The sequence below is a fragment of the Hyperolius riggenbachi genome, chromosome 2, assembly GCF_040937935.1.
Source record: "Hyperolius riggenbachi isolate aHypRig1 chromosome 2, aHypRig1.pri, whole genome shotgun sequence".
NCBI classification, from domain to species: Eukaryota; Metazoa; Chordata; class Amphibia; order Anura; family Hyperoliidae; genus Hyperolius; species Hyperolius riggenbachi.
Genome location: NC_090647.1, coordinates 318,182,597 through 318,203,891, shown reverse-complemented (window position 1 = coordinate 318,203,891; position 21,295 = coordinate 318,182,597). Strand labels below are relative to the sequence as shown.

General features: G+C 46.0%; 1 protein-coding gene across 1 annotated transcript in view; it reads left to right on the top strand.

The window, feature by feature from the left end:
- Positions 1–21,295, top strand: part of MPC2 (mitochondrial pyruvate carrier 2) — a 41,606-nt gene that overhangs the window by 12,314 nt on the left and 7,997 nt on the right. The window contains exons 2-4 of the mRNA XM_068269188.1: positions 7,459–7,499; positions 9,652–9,736; positions 11,954–12,065. Of these exons, the coding sequence (XP_068125289.1) occupies positions 7,459–7,499; positions 9,652–9,736; positions 11,954–12,065 (238 nt within the window). The remainder of the gene's footprint in view (positions 1–7,458; positions 7,500–9,651; positions 9,737–11,953; positions 12,066–21,295) is intronic.

Below are 21,295 nucleotides of genomic sequence, written 5' to 3'. Positions count from 1 at the left end.
ACTGCTGTCCAATTGGACTGCAGGTTGTCACCTGGGTATGCTTCACTGTCTGACCCACAAAGACTTCTACATAATTTTATGTATACCCCAGCCCCCCCCCAGCAGTCTGAAGCATGTTGGCCCGGGACCTCGGTGTATTGTATTTACTCTGGTGCTTTCCTGCTATCTGTTAGAGGAAGCAGAGTTCCTTTGTATCTGCTGATTTACAGCATAATGGCAATGGCTGTGGTTTTCTTGAGAGGCTTCACACCTGCCTCTGCAATAAAGGGCATGTGTAAACGTAATGGGCAGATGGCACAAGTACAGCACTTCCGAATATATAAGTAGGGTGTATTAGATGTGTTGTGTCCCACAGGATTCTCTGCAATAACTGTGCATCTCATATGTGAGGCTGCAGGTGCTGCTTGGAGTTGATTTATTTAGGAATAAAGGGTGGTGATTTAATATTTGAGGCCACACCTTTTATTAGGTCTATTGGATTTATTCTGGTGCTTTACTGCTATCTGTTGATTGATAAGGCCCATACACACGGCATACGTTTGTCGTTGTGAAGCAACGACAGACAAACGGCATATTTATGGCAGCGACAATTCGAGTTCGTGACAGTTGTACACATGTGACAATAGAAAGGGTGAAGACACGACGGAAGCTGTCTGCCACAGACTACGTATAGTCAGGGCTGTGGAGTCAGTACAAAAATCCACCGACTCAGACTCTTCAGTTTAGTATTACTCCAACTCCTTGACTCTGACTCCTCTAATTTGCATATTACAATCTTGTTGATTGATGGTATGTAACCTAAAATGCATCTCTTAACTGCCAACACTTAGGAATTTTAAAAGACGACTGAAGTGAGAGGGATATGGAGGCTGCCATATTTATTCCCTTTTAAACAGTACCAGTTGCTGGCTATTTGGCTGATCTTCTGCCTCTAATACTTTTAGTCATAGCCTAAAACTAGTCCTTGGTAAGAGTACTTGTAGAAGGTACAGACAGGAACAAAGAACATCTAACAGGCCCTAGGCAATGTGACTGTGGGTACATGTAAGAGTGATGTGCAGGTACTCTGCAGGAAAATGAGGGGATTCTTCCTCTATTACACATTCTTCATGTACAATCTGAACCAGGTTTATGGGTGATAGACAACGCCTCTCTGTTCAATGTGTACAACATTCTCAGTGGATTCCCTGCAGCTCTGTGGAGAGTGCATATGTAGAGTACAGTGTTCTCCCCAGGCTCTTTTAGCCGGGTGCTCCACCCGGCTAGATTTGGTGACCACCCGGCTGTCATCGGCTCATCTCCTCACCACCTCCTATGCTGTAAGCAGAGTTGCCCTGCATTTTCATCTCGCCCCACCCGGCTGCTTTTTCCTGCCACCCGGCTACTATTTCATGCCACCCGGCTAGAAAAAAATTCTGAGGAGAACACTGGAGTATAGTACTACTGTGTAACAAAGTAAACCTGAGACAGATGAAATTAAAGTTTTATACAGGTGGAGGAAGAGGACAGCGAGGGTCTGATTAGCCTGAAGGGTGCTGGAGGAAGCCCCAGGTATGTATAAAAAAAAATTCTTCTCATCCGTCTCAGGTACCCTTTAACCTCCTTGCCGGTTATCCCGAGCTCAGCTCGGGGTAACCTGCCACGGAGGATTCCTCAGGCCCTGCTGGGCCGATTTGCATAATTTTTTTTTTTTTTGTTACACGCAGCTAGCACTTTGCTAGCTGCGTGTAACTTACGATCGCCGCCGCTCCGCGCTGATTCGCCGCAACCCGCCGCATCAGAGGGTGCCCCCCCGAGACCCGTGCGCTGCCAGGCCAATCAGTGCCAGGCAGCGTCGAGGGGTGGTTCGGGACTCCCTCTGACGACTCGACGTCATCGTCATCGCGCCCAGTCGCCATGGTGACGGGGGAAGCCCTCATGGAAATCCCGTTCAGCTACATGCTAAAAAAAAAAAAAAAAACAACACCCTCCCTGCCGTGCGCAGCAAATTTTTATAACGGCAGGGAGGTTAATTCGTAGTCACCCAAACCAAATTTTAAAGGGAAATGTCCAAGCATAATAAAAAAATGAGTTTCACTTACCTGGGGCTTCTGCCAGCCCCATGCAGCCATCCTGTGCCCTCGTAGTCACTCACTGCTGCTCCAGTCCCCCACTGGCAGCTTGCCGACCTCGGAGGTCGGCGAGCCGCATTGCGTACATTTTTATGCATTCCCGCTAGTGCAGGAACATTAACACATACATTTTACGCGTTACTGGTTCAATTCATACATTTTTACGCATTGAACCAGTAATGCGTAAAAAATGTATGTGTTAATGTTCCTGCACTATCAGGACACGCGTGTCTCCCCAGAGTCGTTAGTCGCGGCAGGGAATCCTGCCGTTCTTGCAGAGCGGGTGCTGGCAGAAGCAATGTCTGCAGCCTCCCCGCTCTGCTCTCCTGCCGCGACGAACTGGTCCTGGGGGACACGCGTGTTCCCCCCCCCCCCCCCCCCCCCCCCCGGCTGGCCATAAGAGAAGGAGAGAGAGAGAGGCGGGGGAAGGAGAGAGAGGCAGAGCAAAAGCCGGCGGCTTCATCTGTTGCATTGCAGCCGGCTTAATTTCATTATATTAACTAAGATGTGATACATTTGCCTGCTGGTGCTGTGGCCAGAAGATACATTAACTGTGTGTGTGTGTGTGTGTGTGTGTGCGCGCTCGTGCGTCAGGTTAGCAGTTGTAGTCTGGATGAAAACAATGGATTGTATGTTCCATATGCAGTAAAAGGTTGCCATACAAAGTTTGCTTTAATAAAGCTGTGACAAACTTTTATTGCAGTAAGCATAAAGCCTCATCTACACGCGTAGATGATGCTCCGATGTTCCTTATCAATCGCTAATGCGGCTCGATTGATAAGATACCACAGGACGGATCTCCCCACTGCCGATTCCCTGCTCGTTCCCCGCGAGGGGACAATGGCAGGGAATCGAGCGGAAGATAAGCGTCGCCAACGGGAAATCGAATCCGACGCACGCGCGGGGATGCGGAAGAGGCGATCCGGCGGCTAATCGAGCCGCCAGATCGGAGCCTCATCTACGCGTGTAGATGAGGCTTAAAGAGAATCTGTATTGTTAAAATCGCACAAAAGTATACATACCAGTGCGTTAGGGGACATCTCCTATTACCCTCTGTCACAATTTCGCCGCTCCCCGCCGCATTAAAAGTGGTTAAGAACAGTTTTAAAAAGTTTGTTTATAAACAAACAAACAAAATGGCCACCAAAACAGGAAGTAGGTTGATGTACAGTATGTCCACACATAGAAAATACATCCATACATAAGCAGGCTGTATACAGCCTTCCTTTTGAATCTCAAGAGATCATTTGTGTGTTTCTTTCCCCCCTGAGGGGGGAGTGCATAGCAGAACCACAACACTGAAGAACTTGGCAGCCTTCCAGACACAGGCTGACAAGTCTGACAAGGGAAAGATACATTGATTTATTACAGAGACTGTGATAGTACAAAGTGCTGCAGTAAGCCAGAACACATTAGAATAGCTTTTGGAACTTGTATGATGATAAAAAACAGGATGCAATTTTTGTTACAGAGTCTCTTTAACCTGCTGAGCGGTCTGGACGAGCTCAGCTCGTCCAACACCGCCAGAGGCTGCCGCTCAGGCCCTGCTGGGCCGATTTCCACCAAATAAAAAGCAGCACACGCAGCCGGCACTTTGCCAGCCGCGTGTGCTGCCTGATCGCCGCTGCAGCGCGGCGATCCGCCGCGTGCAGCGGCGAAAGAGGGTCCCCCCAGCCGCCCGAGCCCAGCGTAGCCGGAACAAACAGTTCCGGCCAGCGCTAAGGGCTGGATCGGAGGCGGCTGACGTCAGGACGTCGGCTGACGTCCATGACGTCACTCCGCTCGTCGCCATGGCGACGAGGGAAGCGAAACACGGAGGGCCGCTCATTGCGGCCTTCCGTGTTATTCCTTGCCGCCGGAGGCGATCGGAAGATCGCCTCCGGAGCGCCCTCTAGTGGGCTTTCATGCAGCCAACTTTCAGTTGGCTGCATGAAATAGTTTTTTTTTAATTTAAAAAAAACCCTCCCGCAGCCACCCTGGCGATTTAATCAGAACGCCAGGGTGGTTAAGGGACTTAAAGGGGTTCTTCCGCGAATGAGGAAAAAAAATCAAAATGGTTTATGCATAATCTATTAAAAATCCTTCTAAAATAGTGTGAAAAGTTTTTTTTAAAAAATGAATGGTTTCACCAATACAACATGTAATGTATACAGTGACGGCTGAGGTGACTGTGAGGCTAATCCATTTGTTAGGGGTGGTTTTTTTGTTACTGTCATTTCACAAGCTGCTCCCTACCTAGTTTTCATTGCTGTAATGCAGGGCTATGATGAAGTGCTGTGCAATGGCAGTTACAGCTGAATAACGGCTGTGCTGCTCTGTAGTTTCTGCTTGTACTTCCTTACAGAGCTGACCCCCCTCCCCCCCCTCTCTGTACTGTACTGTACTGAACTGTAGCTCAGGCAGCTAACTTGCCGTGCAATGGATAGGAAGTCCTCTGCACAGACGCTGAAGTCTGGTTGCCCGGCAACGAGGTAAACACGTGATTTGCTCCGAAGAGCTGCCCGACCTCTGCCTACAGGGAGAGGCGGGGGGAGGGGGGTCAGCTCTGTGAGGAAGTACAAGCAGAAACTACAGAGCAGCACAGCCGTTATTTTAATAGCTGTAACTGCCATTGCACAGCACTTCATCATAGCCCTGCATTACAGCAATGAAAACTAGGTAGGGAGCAGCTTATGAAGTGAAAGTAACAAAAAAAACACCCCTAACAAATGGATTAGCCTCACAGTCCCGTCAGCCGTCACTGTATACATTACATGTTGTATTGGTGAAATAATTCATTTTTTTGAAACATTTTTTACACTATTTTAGAAGGATTTTTAATAGAACATGCATAAACCATTTTGATTTTTTTTCCTCATTCGCGGAAGAACCCCTTTAACTGTGTACCAGTTCATGATGCTAAATGTTCCAGTAATTACACAAGTATCTGAGATATTTGTGCATTTGATGCTTGCCTGCAATTATTGCAGAATGCTGCTGCCAGATTGCCTCGCCACTGTCACATTACACCGATCCTTCGCTCACTGCACTGGCTACCAGTAGAATCGAGAATACTCTTCAAGATTGGACTGCTGACATTCAAATCCCTGCACAATCTGGGCCCTGGATACATGAAGGACTTGCTGAAGCTGCACCACACCTCTCACAACCTCAGATCAGCAAGTTCTATAAACTTGGTCACTCCCAGAGTGCACCTCAAAAAATCTGGAGACAGAGCCTTCTGTCATGCTGCCCGTACTCTTTGGAACTCCCTGCCACACCGAGTAAAGACAGTACCATCCCTGGAGCTATTCAAATCCAGACTGAAAAGCCACCTGTTTAGCCTGGCATTTCCAGACTTATAAAATTCTTCCTCTGTACCACGATGGTCTGAGCCATGCTTATGCGCTTTGAGTCTTACGGAAGAAAAGCGCTTTACAAATGTTAGTTGTTATTTGACCACAGATGAGTTCATTTAATAAATAAAAGTACAGGGTGGACCATTTATATGGATACACCTTATCTATGGATACACCCCATATACCACACCATACCATGATTTTTTCTTTTTGTTCCAACAGTCTTGGGGGGGGGGTTCTATCCAATGTGGGTTAATGTCAGACCAATAGCGGTGGTTTTGTTCAACTTCACCATTCACATAAAATGGAGTGTCCATATAAATGGCCCACCCTGTAGATGGGTTTGATACGGCTCCTTTTTGTGTCAGAGATGGAAATTGGCCAGCAGAGCTGCGTGACTGAACTTTTGGGTTCCTGGATCTTAATCAATTGCTCTGAATGCATGCCTTTGTTTCATTTAAAGCTCCAGATAGGGGTGTTTGAATATTTTAATTTAGCAATGCATATGTTTTTGAAAAATACAGTAGAATACCTGCTCCTCGTCCTCTCCTGTCTGCTCACTCAGTTTGTCTAAGCAGATCTCCTGGGATCACATTTGATTCCTTGCAAGCTTTTGCCGCACAATATGTGCAAAATTACTGTAATTGAGCTCTTCTGTTTTTTTTACAGTAGCTGGTGGATTCCAATGAGGAATTTGTGTGCACGTGGAAAACTAGTGCAGGTTGTAGTTTTCGTTCTTAAAAGGAACCTAAACTGAGAGGGATATGGATGTTTACTTTAAAAACAATACCAGTTGCCTGGCAGTCCTGCTGGTTTCTTTGGCTGCAGTAGTGGCTGAATCACACCTGAAACAAGCATGCAGCTACTTCAGTCAGAGCACTTGATCTGCATGTTTGTTCAGGGGCTGTGGCTGAAAGTATTCGAGGCACAGGATAATCAGGAGAGTCGGGCAACTAGTATTATTTTAAAAAGGAAAAATCCATATCCTTCTCAGTTAAGGTGCCCTTCTACAGGTTATAACGAACTGCAGATGGCTCCTGAAAACACATTGGCTCCATAAGAAAGCATTACTTGCATATTCGTCTGCAATTTTGCATTGCAACAAAACGCCTGTGGTTTCAACAAGTGTAACCCCTGCCTCAGTCACATGGACATGCAGGGAGGTAAGTGATTGCTACTTCAGCTAAAGCAACGCCTCACTGCTGAATGGCTTTTAATGGCAAACTCGTTGCAGTTGTACTGCTTATGGAAACTCTCAATGCAACAGTGGTTCTCCTATGACTTCACCATCACTGACCTGCATGTGTGCGAGAGAGGAGGAGAAAGGAATCTATAATTCGGTGCTACTTTCACTTTTTAATTTGGCAAAAAAAGTTCTCCTTTTAAACTTTTATAAATCATTCATTCATTAGGAATTTGTGTAATGCACATACAGGCAAAGTTTGAAAAACTAGAATATAGTGCAAACGTTCATTTATTTCAGTAATTCAACTTAAAAAAGTGAAAATATATAAAATAGACTCATTACATGCAAAGCAAGATATGTCAAGCCTTTATTGTTATCTATTTTATGATTATGGCTTACAGCTTAAGAAAACCCCAACATCAAAATCTCAGAAAATTGGAATATTACATAAGATCAATGAAACAATAATTTTATTTTGAAAAATGTTGGACCTTTGAAAAATATAATATGTACTCAGTACTTGGTTTGGGCCCCTTTTGCATCAATTACTGCCTCAATGCGGCGTGGCATGGATGCTATCAACCTGTGCCACTGCTGAGGTGTTATAGAAGAACATCATTTCTATAGTTTTTAACCTGTCTCTGTACTTGGACTTCACATTTTCAGTTCCAAACAAAATTGGTGGTTTTACAGATGTACTTGTGCCTACTGTAGCCTGCAACATAAGATTATAAAGGAACTGTGAATAAATACATTTTGTAAGGCTTATTTTTGTCCTGTTAGCATTTTTTTTTTAACTTGTAACTATTTGTATTCCATCTAGGTCCCAAGACTGTGTTTTTCTGGGCCCCAATAATGAAATGGGTAAGTATAGTATTGCTGCATAGATTATTATTGTTAGCATAACAGCATTCAAATAGTGAAACACAGCACTTTCTTCTTTAGTGGAAAGATTCCTGCCATATAACTATCTTTTTTTGTTTACATTCCTTTCTGAGCTGCAATTAGGCCTGGTGCACACCAGAGGAGTTTTTCTGAGCGTTTTGAGTTTTTAAATCTGCTGCTAATGTTATCCTATGTGTCTGTGCACACTGGAGCAATGAGGTTTTGTAAAAAAATCCCATAGAATTACATTGGGAAGAGCTTTTAGTGGTTTCAAAAGCTCTTCCCAATGTAATGCAATGTAATCGGGTTTTTTACAAAACCTCATTGCTCCAGTGTGCACAGACACATAGGATAACATTAGCAGCAGATTTAAAAACTCAAAACGCTCAGAAAAACTCCTCTGGTGTGCACCAGGCCTTTGTATATATTCCTGGCAGTGGTGAAACTGACTGTACACATAGTAGAAGCAGAGGGAGCTGAGACGTTAACCCTGGATAATTATAATAAATACATCAGCTATCCAGTAAAATGCAATGGCAGCAGTTAGGCTTGGTTCACATTGAGTCTAAAATAGCTTACGTTCCACTCCGATGAGCCGAACGCAGCAGTGGAAGCAATGCCTTCCCAATGGGAAAGTTCACATTGCTCCGTTCCGCTCATCAGAGCGGATGTTCCCGACCTGCACGATCCTTCTGCTTCATGGAACGCAGGGCAGGAGCGGATGCGTGCTTAATGTGAACCTAGCCTTAAACTGTACTTTAGGAACTTAGGTGGCTGGAAATGTGGTGAGGTTTCTTCACCCATAGTTTTCTGCCCTAGATGTCAGTCAGTGCATTGTATCTGCAGTAGATCATGGTGGAGCGGTAGTTTACAGCTACGTTCCCTGCATCCCAATGCACATGGCTCATTTCTTCAGCTACTGCATACAGTGGCGTGGCAATAGGGGATGCAGAGGTTGTGGTCACAGAGGGGCCAAATGGCAGCATTAGCTCTTTATTGGTCCTGTGCTGATAATGATCACTTATATAGATGTTTTTAATAGTGGCAATCAATAACAAACTGTCCCCCATCCCCTTCTTGCACTTCTCATATTGGGGCTGTTCTTGGCTCCGTATCAGTTATGTATGGGGGGGGGGGGGGGGGGCGACAATGTAAAATTTGCACTGGGGCCCAAAGCGCCTTAGCTACACCACTGGCTGCATGCCAAATGTGCCCTGTCCACCACTGTGGAGTCAGTATGTGGCTATTGCCCTGGATCAGCAATGAAGAGGAGTACATTGCTCATAGTGTAGACACAGCCATGCATGGGGGGGGGGGGGAGGGGGGATAAGTACACTAGTCACAATGGAATAATGCATTCTGCACTCACAATAGAACAATAGTATACATGCCTATAATGCATTCTGTTAGCCTGCTTATTCAGAAACTATGGCAATAGTAGTTGCAGTCGGTCCAAAACATAGAACTATTTGCACAGCAGCTTTCAGAGAATAATCTAGTGAAAACAGGGACATATCTGAATAAGGCTGTTTGACTTCAACCTGGCCACACTAAGGCTGATGGTACGATCAGCAGTGAGTGGAGCAGACCTAGCGTCTGCTCCACATTCTGAATGCATTTTTACATACAGGCTAGATGCGTTTTGTACCACAGGTGGCTATAGGCAATGCATTCCGCCCCCCCCTTGGAAAAATGAGCAGGTCAGGACTTTGCATCATGGCAAACAGATCAATTATTAATTACAAGTGGAAGTGGACCCTATTTTTAACAATTGGATCCACTACCTGAGTTGCGCAGCGCTGCAGAAAACCTAACGGGTATGTTTTCTGCTCAAGTGGGAACCAAGGTAAGGGAATCAACAACCGGTAAGAAGTAATGTTCCATCTTTCCGTATGGATCAGTTGACACCCATGTGTTATAACATAGATGTAAACAGACGCATAGGAAAGCATGGAAAATTCCATCTCATTGGTTGTTGCGTTATAGCTGAAAGCAACTGATTCAGTGTAAACCAGACTGATAGCTGGATGGGACCTATTTGCAACTGTTTTTATTTTCAGTCTTTTATGTACCTTTCAGATGTGTTATGATGGATTTATAGTAACTATTTTTCCTCTATCTGACCCACAAGGGTCTTGTGTGTGCAGGATTAGCAGACATGACAAGACCAGCAGACAAGCTGAGTGGTGCCCAGTCTGGAGTTTTAATGGCTACTGGTCAGTGTTTTATGGATAGTGTGAAATGTATCTTTTATTGTTATTTATTTTTTTTAATGCACAAAACCTTATGCATTGCAAACATACAGATTTATTCAAATTATGATCTAATAGTATGCATTGTCAGGCTGAACTGGGACTTTAAAGCGAGCCAGAGGCAGAAAACGATGAGATACTTGCCTATACCGCCGCCTCTGCCCAGGACCCTCTGAAAGATCTCAGCTGTGGTCCTCTCCATGTACAAGAGTGACTGTACTGCGCCTGCAAGAGTGCGTCCGCACATGTGCAATAGCACAGAGCACTTGTGGATGAGCGGCTTGGGCTTACTGCGCGGCCCTACTGTGCAGGTAAAGCACAGCTGCGTTCATACACGGCAGGGAGCGCAGCCACAGGAACATATCAGACAAGATCTTGTTGGATAGGTTCAGAGGGGCGGAGTGTGGCAGTGGAGGGAATGAGGCAGAGATAGGAAGCCTTTTTTTGTTTTTAAATGCCTCGGGTACACATTAGAGGCCCATACACCTCGTCAATTTCAGCCATTGATCGACCATCGATTGGCTGATTCGACCGCTCTGATCAAATCGGCTGGGAATCAGTGCAGCAGGAAGCATGATCAGCCGATTTCGATCGATTTCTGGCCATATTTGATTGATTTGCTTGAACAGTCCGGATGGAAAATCTAGGTCGATCGAGTGCTGGCAGCAGATTGATGGCCCATAGAGTTGCATTGGATCGAATATAATGCAGTAATGCAATTCAATTGATTTTTCAATAGATTTCATTCTGAAATCTATTGGAAATCTGTTCCTAGTGTGTGGCACACATCAGATTACTGTGAGATTCGACCTGACAATCTATCTGATGGTCGAATCTGCTATAAATCTATAAGTGTATGGCCATGTTGAGTGTAGAAAAGATTTCCATGTTACTGAGTGTTCTGTTTTCTGGGATGCATGTAAGATCTTAATCTGCCCCGGCCCCATCTGATGCATAGATTTTTAGGGTCATTCTCTGGTTGATCTCGATGGACATATGTCTTTTTTCAACCCAAGTAACTATGTAACTATATAAACAGAAAATGGTGTATTTTGCACATTGATGTGATCTGCATCTTGTTCAGCAGTTTGTTGAACTTAGGTTGTTTAGAAATGGTATTGCCACTTGACAACTAGTTTTTACCAAAATGGTATCCAAACCTCATAGCCTGCAGTAAACAAAGTACTATAAATATGAGTATAATAACTGCATTTATGTATGCAGCTTGTCCTATGTGTGTGTATAGTAGTTTACTTTTGCTAAAATTTGGCACCTCAAGCCTGATGATTGAAGCCTGCCATGAGAAACTTGCATTTTTAACCCTTTTCAATCCATTTAGTTGGTTTAAAAAAATAACACACACTTGTTGGTAATGGTCATTTTCATGGAGAAATCAAGGGGCTGTCTAATTATATAATTTTGGCCTCAACTGTACAACTACTATGAGTCAGATAAAAATGCATCTGAGCACAGGTAGCCTAAAAAGTTCAGGATTTGTTTGTATGGAGCTGAATAAACCTAAAAGGGAAGAAGGAAAAAAAACAACAAAAAAACCTCAAAAGGGACCCTGAGCACTCATTAAAAATGAATCGGTGACTTACCTGGTGCTTTCCAGACCACCGTAGGCCGCAAGGTTTCCTGGCGTCCTCCTGCTCCTCTACCTGTCCTGGCTAGTGGCTCCGTTATTGTACAACTTCAGCATGAAGTCGTCAGGCCTGCTTCCCGCTTTGCCGATCCGCATCATCAGCCCGGCATGAGAGTCCTGTGCATGCGCGGTTCAGTATTAGAGAACAGCGCATGCTCGGCTCAGGACTTACGCCGGCGTGATGACGTGGATCGATGAAGCAGGCCTGACGACTTCAGGCCGAAGTTGTACCGTAACGGAGCCACCAGCCGGGACAGGGAGAGGAGCCAGCAGGACACCGGGGGACCTTGTGGCCTATGGTGGGCTGGAAAGCCCCAAATAAGTCACAATTTCATTTTTAATGAGTGCTCGGGGTCCCTTTAAACACAGACTTTTAACTTTTTTAAAATGAAAAGAAGACTGGGATTACAGGAAAGTCCTATTTGGGATAAGGACCCAAACAAAATAAACCTATAGTCATCCGTTTATTTTCATTGTAGATAAGATTTAAATATGAAAATATATACAATTTTTTTTTTCTTGGTGTCTCCTCACAGGGTTCATATGGTCACGCTATTCCCTTGTGATCATTCCTAAGAACTGGGCCCTCTTTGCAGTAAACTTCTTTGTTGGCGCTGCTGGAAGTTCTCAGCTTTACAGAATATGGCGGTATGTATATTAGTCATTTGCTGACTTTTTAGTAGTGTGGTTTTTTTTTTTTTGTTTTTTTTTTTTTTTTTTTATATAAATGTATTAATTAATGGGACATGCACTCAGTGTTCTCCTCAGATTTTTCCATCTGGGTGGCATGAACACAAAATGCAGTTTTAACCTGCTGAGCGGTCTGGACGAGCTCATCTCGTCCAGTACCGCCGGAGCCTGCCGCTCAGGCCCTGCTGGGCCGATTTGGCTCAAATAAAAAGCAGCACACGCAGCTGGCACTTTGCCAGCCGCGTGTGCTGCCTGATCGCCGCTGCAGTGCGGCGATCCGCCGCATGCAGCGGCGAAAGAGGGTCCCCCCAGCCGCCTGAGCCCAGCGTAGCCGGAACAAAAAGTTCCGGCCAGCGCTAAGGGCTGGATCGGAGGCGGCTGACGTCCATGACGTCACTCCGCTCGTCGCCATGGCGACGAGGTAAGCGAAACACGGAAGGCCGCTCATTGCGGCCTTCCGTGTTACTTCTGGCCGTCGGAGGTGATCGGAAGAACGCCTCCGGAGCGCCCTCTAGTGGGCTTTCATGCAGCTAACTTTCAGTTGGCTGCATGAAATAGTTTTTTTTTTTTTTTTATTAAAAAAAAAACCCTCCCGCAGCCTCCCTGGCGATCTTAATAGAACGCCAGGCAGGTTAAATGATGGTTTTTATTATTTAGTGAGAAAAAAAACTCCAAATCTACATGGCCCTGTGTGAAAGAGATTGCCCACCTTGTTAAAAAAAATTACTTCACTGTGGTTTATCACACCTGAGTTCAATTTCTGTAGTCACCCCCAGGCCTGATTACTGCCACACCTGTTTCAATCAAATCACCTAAATAGGCGCTATCTGACACAGAGAAGTAGACCAAAAGCACCTCAAAAGCTAGACATCATGCCAAGATCCAAAGAAATTCAGGAACAAATGAGAACAAAAGTAATTGAGATCTATCAGTCTGGTAAAGGTTATAGAGCCATTTCTAAAGCTTTGGGACTCCAGCGAACCACAGTGAGAGCCATTATCCACAAATGGCAAAAACATGGAACAGTGATGAACCTTCCCAGGAGTGGCCGGCCGACCAAAATTACCCCAAGAGCGCAGAGAAAACTCATCCGAGAGGCCACGAAAAGACCCCCAGGACATCTAAAGAACTGCAGACCTCACTTGCCTCAATTAAGGTCAGAGTTCACGACTCCACCATAAGAAAGAGACTGGGCAAAAATGGCCTGCATGGCAGATATCCAAGGCGCAAACCACTTTGCAGCAAAAAGAACATTAAGGCTCGTCTTAATTTTGCTAAAAAACATCTCAATGATTGCCAAGACTTTTGGGAAAATACCTTGTGGACCGAGACAAAAGTTGAACTTTTTGGAAGGTGCGTGTCCCGTTACATCTGGCGTAGAAAAGAACATCATACCAACAGTAAAATATGGTGGTAGTAGTGTGATGGTCTGGTGTTGTTTTGCTGCTTCAGGACCTGGAAGGCTTGCTGTGATAGATGGAACCATGAATTCTACTGTCTACCAAAAAAAGCCTGAAGCAGACTGTCCGGCCATCTGTTCGTCAACTCAAGCTGAAGCGATCTTGGGTGCTGCAGCAGGACAATGACCCAAAACACACCAGCAAATCCACCTCTGAATGGCTGAAGAAAAACAAAATGAAGACTTTGGAGTGGCCTAGTCAAAGTCCTGACCTGAATCCTATTGAGATTTTGTGGCATGACCTTAAAAAGGCGGTTCATGCTAGAAAACCCTCAAAGAAAGCTGAATTACGATTCTGCAAAGATGAGTGGGCCAAAATTCCTCCAGAGCGCTGTAAAAGACTCGTCGCAAGTTATCGCAAACGCTTGATTGCAGTTATTGCTGCTAAGGGTGGCCCAACCAGTTATTAGGTTCAGGGGACAATTTCTTTTTCACACAGGGCCATGTAGGTTTAGAGTTTTTTTTTTTCTCACTAAATAATAACTATCATTTTAAAACTGCATTTTGTGTTCAATTATGTTATCTGTGACTAATAGTTAACTGTTTTTGATGAGCAGAAACATTTAAAGAGACACTGAAGCAGAAAAAAAATATGATATAATGAATTGGTTGTGTACTATGAATAATTACTAGAAGATTAGCAGCAAAGAAAATATTCTCATACTTTTATTTTCAGGTATGTAGTGTTTTTTCTAACATTTAATTATCCTATAATATGTGCAGATTACACAACACTTAGCATTCAAAATGAGTCTTTCAGAGCAGTCTGTGAAGTAATGAACTCTCCTCTAGCAGAGGAAAAGTAAACCGTTCAATTACAGTTGAGATAAAAGTCAGATAACAGCCCTCTCCACGACCAAGTTAGTCGGAGAGCTTAATAGCTTTTTTGCATAGAGATAACAACTGGAGTTTCTCAACTCTTCCTGTACTGGAAACAATTAGACTGATGTATCTGATTTTAATGTTTTTTTTCTTAGCTGTACTACACATACAAATCATAATATCCTCATTTTTTTTCTCGCTTCAGTGTCTAAGTGTGACAAACATGCAAAAGAATAAGAAATCAGGAAGGGGGCAAATAATTTTTCACATCACTGTGTATACTATTAGAGATGTAGCGAATGGTTCCAGGCGAACTTTGGGGGTTCGCGTTCGCCTGGACCAAGCGAACTTTTGCGGAAGTTTGATTCGCCCCATAATGCACTGAGGGTCAACTTTGACCCTCTGCATCACAGTCAGCATGCACATTGTAGCCATTCAGGCTACACTAAGCCCTGGAGCCCCCCCCCCCCCCCCCTTATATAAGGCAGGCTCGCTGGCCATGACACTCACTCGTGTGCCTGCTGCAAATAGACAGACTAGGGAGAGCTGCTGCAGATTTTTTTCTCCTAGGGAAAGATTAGTTAGGCTCTTGGCTTGCTCTTGGCTGATTGTTATTGCTAAAATAGCACCCCTCAACAGCTCTTTTGAGAGCTAATGTTTTCCTGATGATTTTTTTTTTTTGTGCGTTGCTCACTGACACTGACATTATACAGCCCTATCTGTTGCAGCTGGACCTTGGTAATTGTTATTACTGTGCCAGCCAGGCCCTGCCTAACTATCTATACTGGGACACCTACCTATGCCTACCTAACTACTGGGGCACCTACTTACCTATACGGGGACACCTACCTACCTACTTATACTAGGGGACCTACCTATGCCTACATACCTATACTGGGACTCCTACCTATGCCTAGCTAACTACTGAGGCACCTACCTACCTATACTTGGACTCCTACCTATGCCTACCTACATACAAGAAGATAAGGTTGTTGCTTCATTGTGGACAGACCAAATTTGATCAGCTTGACAGTCACTGTTGTTCTATCATTGAGCTACCACAGCCCGGCGACCATATGGGCTGGAAAACTGCCACGGCCTGCACTCTGGCCATGTTGCGCACCAGTCCAGCACGGCCGTCAATACGCAAACAGCTGTTTGCGGTGCGTTACACAGTGAGTTTGGTGTGTCAGTGTGAAGCAGTACTCTAATTACACTCCCTGATTGATGCATATACATGCAAGATGTTTGAAAGCACTTTAGGCCTGCAATTTAGCATTCAATAAGCTTTCTGCCCTTAAAACGCTGCTTTGCCTTAAATCCAGATTTTTCCCCAGGACTTTTGGTGTCTATACCACTCCACCATCTGGGGGTCCAGGTGTTAGACCCCTTGAAACATGTTTTCCATCACTTTTCTGGCCAGCATAATTTTTTCTATTTTTCAAAGTTCGCCTCCCCATTGAAGTCTATTGCGGTTCGCAAACTTTTACGCGAACCGAACCTTCTACGGAAGTTCGCGAACGGGGTTCGCGAACCGAAAATCGGAGGTTCGCGACATCTCTATATATTAGAAAATATTAAATTATAGACCATTTTCTTAAAAGATACTGGAGATTCGGTTATGATACAACATGAAATATGTTTATATGTCTACTAGGGGAGTCTGATATAAATTGAAAGCATGGATACACATGGATATAGAAAACAATGTAGCCTTTCTGATGGGCATAAAACATAAAACTGGTACAACGGTCATAACCGAGTAATAAAAATTATAAAAGTATGATGATGGAATTATTTTGAAACTAAAAAAGAGCAACAAGGATAAAATAGCGGATAGGAATAGTAATAGTGTATTTTTACCAGTTGCTCATTGAGGCCCTCTGGAACAAGGGTCCTCAATATCTGGATCCAATACAGCTCAGTTTTCTTAAGTCGATCAAAGGCATCCGGTAGATGTGCACGTACTGAGTCAATGAGCGTAATTTGAAAAAGGTCAGGGTCGTCATTGTAATGAGTGCAGAAGCGGTGTTAAACGCTGTGAAGGGGAAATTTGTTAATGATGTTTCTCTTGTGTTTGGCCAATTCTACTGCATGCCGTTTGGGTGGGCTGCCCCATGTACTGGAGCCGGCCAGGGGCATAAAATCAGGTATATGACATATTTTGATTCGCATGAGATGACGATTGAGTACTGGATATTGGTGGTGTTGGAGGTGAAGTGAACGTCTGACAAAATAAATGTTCAGGCTGTACAGCGGGTCTTGTTACAGGGGTAGCAAGACCCGCTGGTGGGTCCTAGCAGTGCCGACAGTAAGTGGTGTGTGCAGTCGACTCGGCTAGAATGTTTTTGAGGTTTGGTGCTCTTCTGTAGGTAATGGCTGGTTTTTGGGGTAATAGTGGACGGAGGAAGGGATCTTGTAGGAGAATTTCCCATCTGATGTTAATGTTTCATATTTGAGCATTGAGCCGGGTGATGAATCTGGGGGGACCTTCAGTGTTGGTCAGCATGGACGCTGGTAGTCTGTTTCCGTGATTGGTGTTTTTTTTTTTTTTTTTTTTTTTTTTTTTTTTGCATCTTTTATCAGCTTTTTTGGATACTTGCTTGATAAGAACCTATCGGTGAGTATATTGGATTGAATTTCGTATTGTAGGGTCTGTGCAATTTCTGTAGATTCTGCGGTATTGGCTGTGCGGTGTGTTGGTGATGGTGAAAACTGTCAAAGTGAATGTAGTTATTTGAATCAACCGGCTTGGAATAGGTTTTGGTTTTGATGTGATTCTTGTCTATGTAGAGGATGAGGTCCAGAAATTATATTGAAGAGGTGTGATGGTGATGTGTGAATTGGAGGCCTGCTGTATTAGAGTTGAGGTCACATTTTGGAATGAGTGTGGTGTCACCTTTCCAGATGAAAATGAGGTAATCTATACATTGTTTATAGAATATGACGTTTTCTGAATATGGGTTATTGGTGGTAAGAGGTGTTCAAGATAGCCCATGGTGAGGTTGGCATAAGGAGCAAATGAGCTCCCCATGGCTGTCCCGCTGGTTTGATGGTAAATACTGTCCATAAACGTGAAAATATTGTGACTGTGGCATAGATGTTTTGGAAGACTGGAAGTATTGTACGGAGGTAAGGCCAAAGGAGTGTGGGATGTTTGTGTATAGGGCTGTGACATCACATGTAAGCCACACAAAGTCCGGCCGCCAAGTGATGTCATGGAGTGTGATGAGATGCTGGGAATCTTTTAGGAAGGAGTCAAGAGCTTGGACATGTGGTTGAAGGTGCTGATCAAGACATTTTGAAAGATTACTAGTTATGGAATCGATGCCTGAGAATATGGGCCTACCTGGTGGTTTGGTTAAACTCTTATGGATTTTGGGTAAATAGAATATCTGAGTTTTTGGTTGGGAATTAATGACATTTTTCTTGTTCTTAGTAATTATTGAGGAAGGCGTTATTGATAAGTTTTGAGAGTGGTATTTAGGGATGGGGTGGGGTCATTGGCTAGAGATTCAGTGTGCTGTGTTCCCTAGGAGTCTATTAGCCTCCTCTATATAATCTGGCCGATTGAGAATAACTATGCCCCCTCCCTTGTCAGCATGCTTTATAACCAGACCGTGATTTTTGGATAGAGATTTTAGGGCGGCGGACTCAAGTGGATTTAGATTGGATTTGAAGTTGAAGATTGGAAGTGTGTGTTCTCTGAGCATTTGGAGATCGAGGACCATAGAGTAAAAAGTTTCTATGTAGTTGCCCTTTGAAGCCACGGGATAAAAACGTGACCTCCCTTTCAGTGAGGTAGTGATGTACTTTTCAATTTCTGGAGCAGAGGCAGTAACGGTGGGTAGTGCATCATCGTTGGTGATGATTAACATGGTGGTGTCTGAAGTGGTGAAAGCTGCTTTGCTTGGCTCTGTGAATTCACATACCCAACAGCCTTGCAGATGTGTAGGATCAACCAAACTTGTATAATGAATGTCGCTACAGTAAACCCAGAGAAGCAGTCAGTGTGCAGAATGTTGACTTCCTGCATTGTGCAGACTTGTGAATCAATGAGTCAGAGAGCAGAGTTCTGCCCATCTTTCCCATTAAGCTCTATACTAGCGGTGGTGAACCTATGGCACGCGTGCCTGAGGCGCAGAGCCATCTCTGTGGGCACGTGTGTTGCGCCCCATCGCCACCGCTGAAAATCTGGCTGCATGCATGGAGGGGTTGGAGCTGGAGGCCGGGAACATTGCCGGAGGGGGGGGGGGGGGGAATTATTTCTTGCTTTCTTCTCCTTGGGGGCCCCCCTCCTGTTTCCATGCTCCTCCATAGTGCTGCTGCGGAAAAAACAGCTTCACACTCCTTCCTTGGCTTCGGCCTCCATCAGAAGCTAGAGCTCCAGGTACACGCTGTCTCCTTTGCATTGCCGCTTGCACTACTTCCTGACTCAGTGTGAGCGGCAGTGAAGAGGAGACAGTGTGGACGTGCAGCTTCACCATCTGATGGAGCCCGAAACGTGAGTGTGAAGCGGTTTGTTATGCAGCGGCAGCGCTATGGAGAATCAGTGACAGGAGGGGGGGGGGGGGGGGCAGATGTGAGTTGTCCACCCCATAGCAGCCGCCCGTGGAGGCCACTCATCCACCCCATAGCAGCCCGCCTGTGGAAGCCACCCACCGTACAGCAGCCCAAGGTGGCCACTTGCCCACCCGCCCCACAGCAGCCCTTGGAGCCGCCTTCCCACCCGCCCCACAGCAGCCCTTGGAGCCGCCTTCCCACCCGCCCCACAGCAGCCCTTGGAGCCGCCTTCCCACCCGCCCCACAGCAGCCCTTGGAGCCGCCTTCCCACCCGCCCCACAGCAGCCCTTGGAGCCGCCTTCCCACCCGCCCCACAGCAGCCCTTGGAGCCGCCTTCCCACCCGCCCCACAGCAGCCCTTGGAGCCGCCTTCCCACCCGCCCCACAGCAGCCCTTGGAGCCGCCTTCCCACCCGCCCCACAGCAGCCCTTGGAGCCGCCTTCCCACCCGCCCCACAGCAGCCCTTGGAGCCGCCTTCCCACCCGCCCCACAGCAGCCCTTGGAGCCGCCTTCCCACCCGCCCCACAGCAGCCCTTGGAGCCGCCCTCCCACCCGCCCCACAGCAGCCCTTGGAGCCGCCCTCCCACCCGCCCCACAGCAGCCCTTGGAGCCGCCCTCCCACCCGCCCCACAGCAGCCCTTGGAGCCGCCCTCCCACCCGCCCCACAGCAGCCCTTGGAGCCGCCCTCCCACCCGCCCCACAGCAGCCCTTGGAGCCGCCCTCCCACCCGCCCCACAGCAGCCCTTGGAGCCGCCCTCCCACCCGCCCCACAGCAGCCCTTGGAGCCGCCCTCCCACCCGCCCCACAGCAGCCCTTGGAGCCGCCCTCCCACCCGCCCCACAGCAGCCCTTGGAGCCGCCCTCCCACCCGCCCCACAGCAGCCCTTGGAGCCGCCCTCCCACCCGCCCCACAGCAGCCCTTGGAGCCGCCCTCCCACCCGCCCCACAGCAGCCCTTGGAGCCGCCCTCCCATCCGCCCCACAGCAGCCCTTGGAGGCACACTCCCACGAGTACGAGATGAATCTGCACAGGAGACTTGGGCACAGGATACAGCCTGTATGGCTTATCCTGTTCCTGCACAAATTCCCATCGATGTTCAATACTAATTCCCCCTCCAGGCCACCATGGATGGTGGGGAATGATATAATTTGGCTTCCAGCAATTGCTGGAGGCCGAATTATAGTGTTTTATAAGTAACTTCAGCTCCGTCTTCTGACAGCGCTGAAGTTACTCACTGCTGCGCCCAAGTCTCCTGCGCTGGAATGGCAGTGTTCGCTCTCCCTCCCTCCCCACAGCAGCCCTTGGAGCCACCCTCCCGCCCCACAGCAGCCCTTGGAGCCACCCTCCCGCCCCACAGCAGCCCTTGGAGCCACTCTTCCTCCCACCCGCCCCACAGCAGCCCTTGGAGCCACCCTCCCCACAGCAGACCATGTAAATACAGTAGCCCATGGAGCCCCCCACAGCAGCCTATGGAGCCCCACTCGCCTACTCCAATCTGTAATTAACTGTGGGAGGCACTTTGCCATAGACAAGCGACTTTTGGGCCGCAGTTTGGGCACCCGGTCCCCACAAGGTTCGCCATCACTGCTCTATGCTGTTGCGAAAGTTTCCAAAAATGTTCCTAAAAGTGGCCACACGATGCAATAAAATGATCAGATTTTTACAGCAATTCGATAAATATGATTGGATCTCCAGAAAAAATCGAAAGCGTTTTTTTCATTCGACTGAAAAATCCGATCAGATTTCCTGGGGTGTCAAATGAATTGCAATTCTTGAATTGAAGAGATATTTAAGAAATTGTATGGTGTGTTGCCACCTTTTTAAAGGACATCCGAAATGAAAATAAACTGAAGAGAAAAAAAATTGTATCTATCCTCCTTCTACTAATGACTTTTTTTGGTACATACAGTTTTATTTTATATTTAAAACTACTGCAGATTTTAAGTTTTTACGGTTTCATACTCCATGCCATCTCATTGAAGTATGCTAGAGTTCAAATCTATGAATTATTGACCCTTTTTCTCTTTCCTGCTCCAGGAAGCCATTTATTGACAGGAAAGTATTTTATGGCTGTAATTATCAGTGAGTGTTACTCTATAGTCTGACCCAGTTCTGACTCGGATAGAAACTGTCACTTGCATACCTGATGTTTAACTTTCAGACAGAGAAAGAAAAAAGAAACACCGCTTAGTTATTTGTGTACTTGGCACTATACATACACAGGTCTATCATTCTGTCACGTCGGTTGTCCTTTAAAAAAAAGTTACAGTAGCTGCAGACTAACGTGAAGATTATTTTGACTGACATTTTGCAAAATGGTTTGTCGTGATTTCAGGTTTTTTTTTT